The sequence below is a fragment of the Mobula hypostoma genome, chromosome 15 (assembly GCF_963921235.1).
Source record: "Mobula hypostoma chromosome 15, sMobHyp1.1, whole genome shotgun sequence".
Classification (NCBI taxonomy): domain Eukaryota; kingdom Metazoa; phylum Chordata; class Chondrichthyes; order Myliobatiformes; family Myliobatidae; genus Mobula; species Mobula hypostoma.
The window spans coordinates 17,464,349-17,476,616 of NC_086111.1; the positions used below are offsets into that span (position 1 = coordinate 17,464,349).

General features: G+C 42.0%; 1 protein-coding gene across 1 annotated transcript; it reads left to right on the forward strand.

The window, feature by feature from the left end:
• The first annotated feature begins 523 nt into the window (after positions 1-523).
• On the forward strand, positions 524-10,459 carry manf (mesencephalic astrocyte-derived neurotrophic factor). The gene is made up of 4 exons (XM_063067788.1): positions 524-695; positions 5,864-5,991; positions 8,480-8,621; positions 10,069-10,459. The coding sequence occupies exons 1-4, from the start codon at positions 596-598 to the stop codon at positions 10,251-10,253; spliced, it is 555 nt and encodes a 184-aa protein (XP_062923858.1). The 5' UTR covers positions 524-595; the 3' UTR covers positions 10,254-10,459.
• Positions 10,460-12,268: the final 1,809 nt, after the last annotated feature.

A 12,268-nucleotide genomic window follows, 5' to 3' on the forward strand; every position in this document is an offset into this window, starting at 1 on the left:
TTCAAAGTTTCGAGGGCACTCGTCTGCTTGCCTTCGCTGTGAGGGAAGAATCACATTAGGGCTGATACACATAATAAACGTTAAAAGCGTCGAAAAAACGGGGAAAAGGAATGAAGATTGAATTTGAAACTGGACAAACTGGTGTGGCTGAACGGCAGCAGAATGGGAAGTACAGTATTTAGCGAAAATGAATTCCCGCTGCACGACTTTCTTCACCGCCTTCCAACTCCTAAGATGGTCGCCGGAAATCAATTTCCTTGCCCCGCAGTGATCTGCCGCCCCAAATCGTCTCCAGGAAGAAGCGTCACTTCCAGACATCCGGTGTATGATTTCTATTGGTTAATTTCTGCGTGACCAATCATTAGACGCCAACTGGCCGCCGGGGGACTTCGCTGGGCACAACCTAACCCAATAGTGTTACGTTTCCGAGATGTAGATTGAGTGACACATCCATTGACCTCTCAGTGACAAGAGTACTAGGGGCGGAACAAAGCCAGGAGAGAACGTGGACCAATGGGCGTGTGGAACTTTGGGTTGGTTGCGCGTTGCGGTGTGTTGCCGGTAGATACTGTGCGCGGCCAAGTGCGGTGTGGAGATGCAGCGGATCGGCGTGATGTTGCTGGTGGGCGGTGTGGCTGCCGCCCTCATCTTCTTCGTGATGCCATCCGAGGCGCTGAAAGAAGGAGAGTGTGAAGGTAGGAGCTGGCCTGGTGGTGTGGAGGAGTCCGCGGCGGAAGCAGTGTGGGCCCCACTTCTGGTCCTTGCCGTTGTAGATCCTGTGCTGTCAGCTACTCCATCCAGTACTTCTGCCCTCATCCTGCATTCACTCGTCCCTTTCAAAGTACTTTAACTGTGTCTGAAAGAACCCCTACCGTGTATCCTCTTCCCACGTGAGGACACGGAGCAACACACAAACTGCTGGAGGAGCTCAGCAGGCCCGGCGGCATCTAGGAAAATGGTACAGTCGGCGTTTCGAGTGTCCTCTCTTCCTAGATGCCTGCCCTGCTGAGTTCCTCCAGCATTTTATGTGTGTTGCTCAGATTTCCTCTTGTTTGTGAGGACACGGACTTGGTTTCCACCATACCTACGAGTTCTCCTTTGTGATCATGTTTTTATTTTTTTTCTAGAAGCTCTTCCAAAGCAGACAAAGCCAGTGTTGCTGTTTCCTTAGGGAAACTTGGTGTCCTGGAGGTTAGAGAAAAGTTAAGGGGAATACGCCAAAATGTGAGAAGCTAGGTTAAAAGATAAGGGGAATTGTTAAGGAATTGGGAGGGTCGAAAGTGAGTATGAATAAATGAAAATTTCCCCATTTTAATGGATAAACCCAGTATTACTACATTTCAGTAATGTAGAGATTAAATCTTGAGTGGCAATCTTAAAATGTGCTGAATAAAAGCAATAGAATAAAAAGTTCAAAAATGAGAATTCAAATGTATTATAACAAAATGCACGCAAAAGTTACTTGCAACGAAGATGTGGACGATTGTGTTTGTCAAAAAATGCAAGTTTAAAAAGGCCTTACAAACAACAATGAAACTGCAGATGAGCCTTTTGTCTGTTTTTCTTGCCCTTAATGAAGCTTTCACTAAGGTAGGTTTCAACTAAGATTGGCCTCCTCCTCTCTTGGAATCAAAATCAATTTTATTATCACTGAAGTCTTATGCCTTGCTGCAGCAGTACAATAGAAAGACAGAATTACCACTCATGGCAAATAAACATAGTGCAAGAAACGATAAAAGAACTAATGAGGTGGTGTTCATAGACCATTCAGAAATCTGGCAGAAGGGAAGAAGCTGTTCCTGAATCAATTGAGTGTGGCCTTCAGGTTCTGTCCCTGCTTCCCAGCAGTAGTGATGAGAGTAGCACATGCCTCAGAAGGTAAGGATTCTTAGTGGAGCTGTGTTATTGAGGGACCACTCCTTGAACGTTTTCACTGGTGATGAGGGCTGTGAACCTGAGGGAGCTAGCTGAGTCTTGCAATCCTGTGTATTGCAACCTCCATATCAGACACTAATGCAGCCAATCAGAATGCTTTGCACTGTACATCCATAGAAATTTGGTGACATCAAATCTCTTCAAGCTCCTAATGGACTGGGAGCCCTTGTGATTATTTTAATGATAGATCCTCTGAAATGTTAATGTCCAGAAACTGGAAGGCGTGGAGCTGCTCACCCTTTCAGTCTCCCATTGGATGCACATGTAGAATTGAAACCGTAGGCTGATTACAGGATGTAATCGTGCTCTAATGACAAAATTGCATTATATAAAACCACTGTTCCAGATTATCTCAGACTTGCTGAGTAACATCAGTAGAAATCCACTACTATTTCTTAAGAACTGAATACAGTGAATCTGAGGGCCTCACTTCTGCCAAAATGAACAGGATGATACTGATTTTTTAATCAATGAATGCGAAAACCAGATTAGTCTAGAAGAGGAACATTTGATTTTAATTTTCACTGCACTTGAGATTTCTGGTAGCTTCTTCCCTTTGAGTCAGTTGCAGGGGGGAAAGAAAGGATTTTTTGGCAGGTTGATTAATTGTATTTACTCTTATTTGAGCCTGACCTCCAATTTCTCTGCAGTAGTAACTATACCAGGTCTTTCTTTATGTAGGCCATTGTATGCAAGTGCAATCACCATTAGCACATGACAGAAAGTTGATTTCTGGCATTACTGGGGGAAAAAAACTTGATGTTTTAAGAAGCAGTGACTAGATTTGGAATTCACAGAATAGATACAACACTGAAGGAAGGAATTTGAATTACTGAAATACTCCCACTCCCTTTCTCTTGCACATGGCAATGAAAATTCATCCCTTGTAGGTATTTATCTAGATCTTTCTTTTGATCAATGATTTAATCTACTTCCACTGCTCTGTGTGGTAGATCCTGACCACAAGGTGTATTTAGAAATGAGGTGGGTGGTTGAAGTTATCTTTTAATTTTGGTTATTTTGCAAGTCATCTTAATTCTGTGCTCCTAGTTAATGCAGTTATTGCCTGTACTTCCGTTGGGGCCTGTAACAGCATACTGTGTTTGTTGGAGAATGATTCTAGATTTAATAAATCTCCTGCACCACACAAAGAGTACATACAGAAGTGAATGCAGTGCTTCAAACCAGTGTTTTTTTAAGTGATCATAAACTTCCTTGATCTCGTGCTGAAGAGTGTAATATCCTTGGCACCACCCTTGAAACTACAATTATTTAGAAGGTTACAGCCAGCACCTCTGCACCTTTCCCTCAGCAATATGGTTGCATCCCATCAGGGCTAGCTTATTTATTCACTTTGTGTAGCTACAACATCAGAGTCAGCTGTGGTCGGGTGCTTCCAATGCATCGGCAGTTGTCGGCGCCTGGAGGTTTATGGCAGGGAGAGTTTCTCCCTTTTGCTGCCTGCTATCGGGAGTCGATCAGAACTTTGAGACTTTTTTTTGCCGTGCCCATGGTCTGCTCTTTATCAAATTATGTTATTGCTTTGCACTGCTGTAACTATATGTTATAATTACGTGGTCTTGTCAGTGTTAGTTTTTGGTTTGTCCTGTTTTTATTTTTGTGATATCACTCTGGAGGAACATTGTATCATTTCTTAATTCATGCATTTCTAAATGACAATAAATGAGGACTGAGTGTCCTCATAATCTAATTTAATCTTTCTGAATACTGATATAAATCATTTAAATGCTCAATTATGCTGCCAAGGCTGTCTGCTGTTTCTATTTCTACACTCTCTCATGCTGTATGAGAAATGGTGCACTTTTGAAATCCTTGTATGTTTTTGTACCTTATAATCAGCCTGCAGGATGATGCTGTAAGTAAGTGTTTTATTGAACCTGTGCACAGTGTAGGTACGTATAAGGAATTTGACTTTCTTTGCTTATTATTAATGCTGCCATGGTCCACAAACTTTCCTTGTGTACTCACTCCTCCCTGCCCCCTCCAGAATCCATGCAGTTACTTCCCCATCTCCTTGCCATGGGGAAGCAACAGGTCAATGCATCTCCAACATTTCTCTTCTATTTCCATTCCCACCAAATAAACTTCAGTCATACCTCTTCAATATACACTGCAAATATGAATATATCTGAATCACTAGCAATATTTGCATACTGTTATGACTAATAGTCAGGTATTAACAAGTAATCCAATGGCCGAGATTAAATGTCTGGGGAGATACTCAGATCGCAGCCAGTGGGCCAAGAAGCAGTAAGTGCTACACTTTACAGTGTCAGGTATGAGATCAGGGTCCGCTTCCTGCTGCTGCGTGTAAGGAGTTTATACGTACTCCCCGTAATCGTGGGTTTCTTCCCACATTGGAAAAGTGTCAGTTTAGGGTTAGTTCTGACCACGTTCTGTTGGTGCTAGAAGCATGGTGACATTTGTAGTCTGCCCCTATCACATCCTCGCTGATTTAATTTAATGCAGTCAAAGCATTTCACTGTGTTTTGACACACAGGTGACAAATAAAACTAAGGTAATCTGTTTGTAGAATTCCCCTGTAACTGTCATTTGACTCATCTCCCTGCCCCCCACCCCACACCCATTTAGTTGAGAGAATTTAAGTACTATTGTTGTAGAATGCTATGGCACAGAAATGGGCCCTTCAGCCCATCTAATCCATGCTAAACTATTAATCTGACTAGTGCCATCGACCTGCACCCAGTCCACAGCCCTCCACACCTCTCATCCTTGTAACTATCCAGTTGACCTAGTTGTTGAAATTGCACCTGCATCCACAACTTCAACTGGTAGCTCGTTCCACAACTGAGTGAAGAGGTTTCCCTTAATCATTTCATCTTTCACACGGGTGTGTTCTGCTGCTACTGTGGCCAATCCGCTTCAAGGTTCGATATGTTCAGAGATGCTCGCACACCACTATTGTAATGCCTGGCTATCTGAGTTGCAGTCACCTGCCTGTCAGTTTGAACTAGTCTGGCCATTCTTCTCTGATCTCTCTCATTAACGAGGTGTTTTCGCCCACAGAACTGACACTTGCAGTTTACTTTTGCTTTTCACACCGTTCTCTGTAAGCTCTCTAGGCTGATTTTGGCGAAAATTCCAGGAGATCAGTAGGGTGAGATATTCAAATCACCCCGTCTGAACTGACAATCGTTCCATTGTCAAAGTCACTTGGATCACATTTCTTGACCATGTCTATATGCTTTTATGTATTGAGTTGCAGCTACATGATTGGCTGATTAAATATTTGCATTAACGAGTTGGTGTGGCCACTGAGTGTACATCTGAAAGGACTCCTGTCTCCTGGTTTGTTTGAACAAGGTGATCTGTAATCTGAATTCCACCTAACCTAGCTGACCTCTTCTACCCACCAAAGTGGCACAGGTGAAAAGAATTGCTGGTTCTAGGGCTGGGCAATATGGCCACAATATCCTAGCAAGGCCCGCAATGGAAATGAAATCAGCTGTGAAAAGCATGTGACAGAATTATTATTGGGTAGCCCACAGGAAAGAGTCAGAAGCCTTCAGTCCAGTGAGAAAATTGTTCCCACGTTGCATATGAGTGCATTTCTATAACTTACTGAGAACCTTTTGTGCATGGTATATTCTCGGCTGTTTGTGTTTACTATTAGTTACATCAAAGGTTTTAAGTGTCCTCCTGCGATGCAACAGTAATTTTTGTTTCTTGTAAATTGTACATTATTTCAATGGGAGAATTGGGAACGAGCAGGCATAAATTTGCAGTTACCTGTTCAAAGTTGAAATTGGAGGATTGGTGTTTTTTTAAAAAATCGGAACTCTTCCATTATTGCAGTTAAATTCTGCAAACAGCTTGTGCTTCCAGCAGAAAGCCTTTTGTTGTTCTTATATGCCAAATATTCAAAGCCCTTTCTTTCACCTTGCAGTTTGTACAACATTCTTGGATCGGTTTTACAAATCACTAGTAGAGAAAAATGTAAAATTCACTACTGACGTAATAGAGGAAGAACTAATCGTGGCATGCAAGGATGTCAAGGGCAAGGAAAACAGATTTGTAAGTGGTTGCTAACCAGTATTTCTACTATGCAACTTGCATGCTTGATGTAGCTTTTACCTATTCAAAATAGCATTATGTTTAATCTAAATATCTCTAAATTTACCACCTGTGTTACTTTAGCAGTGACAACAAGATCTGATCAAATCCAATCATCTTTCAAATTTTCGAATAGTGTCATCCACTGAGTTGACAAATTGTACTCAGTGATATGTGTGGTGAGAATCCATACTCTAGGTACCTCACAATTCAAGCTAAGTAAGGAGGTACAGCCATTAGAGTTCTAAACAACACACACAAATCACTAGTGGAGGAAAATGCAAAATTCACTACTGATGTAATAGAGGAAGAATAAGAGGAACTCAGCAGGTCAGGCAGCGTCTATGGAGAGCAATGAAAGTCAGCATTTCAGGCTGAGGCCCTTCCTCAGGGCTGAAAAGGAAGTGGGAAGAAGATGGGTGTGGGATCTGAGTATAAGCTGATGGGTAAAACTAGGTGAGGAGAGGGGAATGACGTGAGAAGCTGGGAGGTGATAGACCATAAGATACAGGAGCAGTGGTTGGCCATTCGGTCCATCGAGTCTTCTCCATCATTCAATCATGGCTGATCCAATTCTATCAGTCACCCCCCCTCCCCTGCCTTCTCCCCATACCCTTTGATACCCTGGCTAATCAAAACCTATCTATCTCTGCCTTAGATGCACCCAATGACTTGGCCTTCACAGCTGCTCGTGGCAACAAATTCCACAAATTTGCCACCCTCTGACTAAAGTAATTTCTCCGCATCTCTGTTCTAAATGGACGTCCTTCAATCGTGAAGTCGTGTCCTCTTGTCCTAGACTCCCATACCATGGGAAATAACTTTGCCATATCTAATCTGTTCAGGTCTTAAACATTCAGAATGTTTCTGTGAGATCCCCCCTCATCCTCCTGAACTCCAGGGAATACAGCCCACGAACTGCCAGATGTTCCTCATACGGTAACCCTTTCATTCCTGGAATCATTCTCGTGAATCTTCTCTGACCCCCTCCAATGTCAGTATATCCTTTCCAAAATAAGGAGCCCAAAACTGCACACCATACTCCAAGTGTGGTCTCACGAGTGCCTTATAGAGCCTCAACAACATATCCCTGCTCTTAAACTCTATACCTCGGGAAATGAATGTCAACATTGCATTCACCTTCTTCATCACCAACTCAACCTGGAGGTTAACCTTTAGGGCAGGGGTGGCCAACCTTTTACATTTCATGCGTCAATTTTATCACGCCCAAGTTCGGATGTGATTTTTTTTCCACGCACGAGTTCTATATTAACATATTCTTACAAGAATTGAATGGGGGTACAAGAGTTGTATGGCGCATCTGAACTCGTGAGTGAAAAAATTCATGCATGGAATGTAAAAGGTTGGCCACCCCTGCTTTAGGGTATCCTGCACAAGGACTCCCCAAGTCCCTTTGCATCTCTACACTTTGAATTCTCCCCTCATCTAAATAATAATCTTCCCATTTATTTCTTCCACCAAAGTGCATGACGATACACTTTCCAACAATATATTTCATTTGCCACTTCTTTGCCCATACCCCTAAACTATCTAACACTCTCTGCAAGCTCTCTGTTTCGTCAACGTTACCCCCTCCTCCGCCTATCTTTGTATCATCGGCAAATTTAAGTTGAATAGGAAAAAGCCTGGAGAAGAAGGAATTGGAGAGTAGAGTGGACCATGGGAGATCAGGAAGCAAGAGGGGAGCCGGAATGGAAAAAGGGAGATGGGGAGAAATCATCTGAAGTTAGAGAAACTTCTGCCTCATTATAGGAAGAATGTGGAAGCTTCAGTGAGGATTGGGGGGGGGGGGGTGGAAATTTACTAGGATGTTACCTAGATTAAAGAGCATCTTTTATGAGCATAGGATGAGCAGTGACTTGATAGAGGCTCAAGATAAGAGGCATTGATTGAGTGGACTTTTTCCTAGGGCAGAAATGGCTAATGTGAGGAGGCGTCATTTTAGTGTGATTGGAGGAAAATATAGGGGTGATGTCAAAGGTTATTTTTACACACAGTGGTGAGTATATGGAATGCCCTGCTGGCAGTAGCAATAGAAACAGATATATTAGCGGCATTTAAGAAACTCCTATATAGGCACATAGATGATAGTAAAATGGAGGGCTATTTAGGGGAGAAGGATTAGGATTTTAGGATAGGTTAAAAAGTCGATTCAACAACATGGGTTGGAGAGCCTGTTTTGTGCTTTTATGTTCTATTCATCATTAACCCCTCCCCCCTTTTCTGTCCCAATAAAGGGTCTCAGCTTGAAATGTTGACTGTTTATTCCTTTCCATAGTTGCTGCTTGACTTGCTGAGTTCCTCCAACATTTTATGTGTGTTACTCTGGATTTCTAACTTCTGCAAAATTTCTTGTTTGGAGTTTAAGAGTTTGGAGAGGGACATTTGTGGGTAGTACACAAATTAATGCATCATTTTTTATTTTCAGTGCTATTATATTGGAGCGACAAGTGATGCAGCAACCAGAGTGGTCAAAGAGGTTTCCAAACCAATGAGCAATCATGTGCCAATCACTAAAATATGTGAAAAACTGAAGAAGTCAGATCATCAAATCTGTGATCTGAAATATGGTAAGGACTGGTGTAGGGGAGGGCATGTGGCACCCGGGCACTTGTGTTATGAAGGTGTATATGGTAAGGACCAGTGTAGGGGAGGGCTTATGGCACTCGGGCACTTATGTTATGAAGGTGTAGATTGTAAGGACTGGTGTAGGGGAGGGCATTCACAACAAGAGTAATAATGAAATAAGCGTACACAACTAAAGGAGTGTTCTGAGAGCTATCGCAGACTGTGCCAGATAGCCTCCTATATCATACATAAATATGAATAAAAATACATATTTTAATCTGCTGTTAATAGCAGCATAAAATCTACCATCTGATATATTTCCTAATATCAGCACTCCAACCCCCACCTCCCACCCGCTCCATAGAAGAGACTGCTGGGTGAAAGGAGCTATTGAGCTCTGAAACTAGAAGTTGCAGTGGTCATGCTTTCACTGTGCCTGGGACATTTCATTCTGCTTATTCCATCTGCTTGGTAACTCTTATTTAAAAAAGCAAGTTAGATTTGCTTTATACAGGCACATTTAGCAAGTAATAATTGTTAACTAGTGTCAGAAGCTTAGACTTTTTTTGGAAGAATAAGCACAGTATGTGAAGTACTTTAAAATATAAATCTCACAGGTTAGTGATATTAGTTGATCAATTTTTATTAAATCTTTTTGATGAAAAGTTATCAAATTGAACTGTGAACTGTTTGTTCTGCTCTGATGCCCGAAACGCTGGGTACTTTGAGTATTTGTTTTAATTATCCCATCATTACTGTAGCTCACCTTGTTCTGCTATTTAACATCCTGGAGCTTATTGAGAAAGAACTGTATTCATTTTGAATTCAAGAAGTCCCAAGCTGAATTGGCAAGTAACAGTTTCACTTGTGTTGTACATTGTCCAGGACACAAGGGATAATTTCGTCTGCTTGCAGTGATATTCGAATAAAAATAACATGGCAAATGGGTAGAGCATTTGCAGGTTAATTTCAAGTCTGCGGGCTCATTTGAATTTGTCTTTGTCTCTATGCTTCCCTTTTGGGGATGAGTAAAACCAGTGAGCTCCTCGCTAATTAGCAATAAACCGAAGCACTTTTGGCTCGGTGATGGTGCTCACCTGAATCACAAGGATGGGCTATGCTCCCTTCAAGAAAAGCTGACTTATAATCTTGAGTTGACAGATCTGAGGGGTGTTTTTCGTGTTTGCTCCTGTGCTTTCAATTGTATGTTTTCTTTTTTTTTAAATCCGCGCACTCTCAGGTGGGTGTGAAAGATGATGTTGTATAATTTCAAAACTAAGTGCCTGGTGTTTTGGCTGCTATATCCTGTGCTGAACAGAGAAAGTGATCAAATCTCAATGTTTGCACACAACTATCTTTTCAGAAACAGAGACTTACTGTCTCTGAGGGGTTAAGGATAATGTCACTGACCATATACCTGTCTTTCCCTTCTGCTGTGCCAAATGACAGACAAGCAGGTGGATCTGAGCACAGTGGATCTGAAGAAACTACGGGTCAAGGAACTGAAGAAGATCCTGGATGAATGGGGCGAGTCTTGTAAAGGCTGTGCTGAAAAATCGGACTTCATCCAGAAAATCACTGACCTGATGCCCAAGTACGCACCCCATGCTGCCAAATCGCGTAGCGATCTCTAATGACGCCCTTGCCACTATCTCATGACTGTACATTCTCCATCGTTTTTCACTTTTTTGTATTTATTAATAAAAAAGGGACTTTAATGCCATGATTTGTTATAAAATAGACTGATTCTTGGGAGATGCTGTTTTGTAGAGCTTTTCTTTTTGTTTGGGAAGTGGAGGAAATTAACAGGATGTGACGAACTTATTAAAGTTGTCCAAAACTTGATGTTCACTGACTTTTCTAAGTGGTTAATGAATGATCATGCCAGCAGATACCCAAAGATGAAAGGGTATTTTGTTAATACTTCTATGCTGCTAGTCTTAGCCTTTGATATCAGACTAGTTCCAGCTTTCTAAGTTAATTGCCATTCCTGAGAAAGGCCTTGCGTACGTAGTTTTGAGGAAGTCGAACTGCTTTCTCAATTGCTCACACATTGTGAAACCCAAACTTGACTACTTAGTGTTCTTTTTCAGAAAGGTTCTATGACAATGAACATATGGACGAGGTTTTTCTTCCTTCTCTGAAAACAACTGAGGTTGGAGAAGGGACTGCAGTCGCTGCAGTTTTCCTTACTGGAAAATGAAGGTGTTGAGGACCTGAAAGGGTTGAAGATGACTGAGATGACCTCATCTTTTTCCCCCAGTAGAAATGTTGTTTGTAGAGATATGGTTACATTTGTGGACAGGATCCAAAGAGCTTTTAGTTTGCTCAAAGAACTGAGACCGTGCGCCAACCTGAGAGAAAGGCAGGGTTCTGGCAAACAGTTAGGTGCAAGATTGCCTTGCTGACATTTGGTGCCATTTTTCCTGGTCTTCCAGGAGTTCCTCACCCACTCTCCACCCCCACCCCCACCCCCACTGAGTTGTTTTCTATCCCTCTAAGTTGAGTGGTGAGAAAAATAGTACAATCTTTGCTTTACAGTTTTTAAAGAATATTTTTTAATACCGGATACTGTATTTCTTTTGATGTAAAGCATTAAAATGACTATGCTTCTTTCCATGCCTCTAGTATGGACACATGTTCTTCCCCACCTACTGTCCTTCCCAGTGATGTTTCACATATAATCACTTGTTAGTCATGCACCCCAGAAACAAATCCTTCCAACTGTCAACCACCAGCCCTTTTCTACCTGATCCCAATTTTCCTCCTTGCACTCCCATTGTCCCAAGTCTGTCACCCATATTCCCCAAGAGCAACTAAGTAACTAATCTGCATCAGTAGTTGGCAAATTTTTGTCATGTGACAGGAGATCCCCATGACATGGGCAGCATCCAAGGTCAAGATTCAACCTGGGTAGCTAGAGGATTGTGTCAACAAAACTATTGCCTTGAAAGGTAGGCAAGAAGGGGTGGTGTGGCTTTTGCTTAAAAAAATGAAATCAAATCCTTAGAAAGAGCTAACAAATGACCAGAAGTAAAATCCCTGTGGGCGGGGTTAAGGAACTGGGGGTTAAAAAAAGACATTGATGGGAGTTGCATATGGGTCTGAATAGTAGCCAGGATGTGGGATATGAATTACAATGGGAGATAGAAAAGGCATGCAAGAAGGGCAATATTACAATAGTCATTGTGTATTTCAATATGCAGGTAGATTGGGGAAATAGGTTGGTGCTGATTTTGGATCCCAAGAGAGAATTTGCAATATTCCTACAAGATGGCTATTTGGAGCAGCTTGTGGTTTTGAGCTCACTGGGGGATCAGCTGTTTCGGATTGGGTGTTGTGTAATGAACTGGATTTGATTAGGGAGCTTAAGGTAAAGGAACCTTTGGGAGTCAGTGATCATAATATGATAGAATTCACCCTGCAATTTGAAAGGGAGAAGCTAAAGTTAGTGGCATTACAGTGGAGTAAAGGGAATTGCAGAGGCGTAAGAGAAGAGCTGAACAAAATTGATTGAAAGGGGACACTAGCAGAACAGCAAGGGTGCAGGATAGATACATCCCAAAGAAGCAATATTCTAAAGGCAGGATGACACAGCCATGGCTGACAAGGGAAGTCAAAGCTAACATAAAGGCAAAAGAGGAGGCGT

Bases quoted from the DNA above. Each gene is read 5' to 3' on its own strand.
- manf (XM_063067788.1), top strand. From the start codon at position 596: ATGCAGCGGATCGGCGTGATGTTGCTGGTGGGCGGTGTGGCTGCCGCC. The intron at 5,992-8,479 runs GTAAGTGGTTGC...TTTTATTTTCAG, and splicing joins AGGGCAAGGAAAACAGATTT to TGCTATTATATTGGAGCGAC. The intron at 8,622-10,068 runs GTAAGGACTGGT...GCCAAATGACAG, and splicing joins AATCTGTGATCTGAAATATG to ACAAGCAGGTGGATCTGAGC.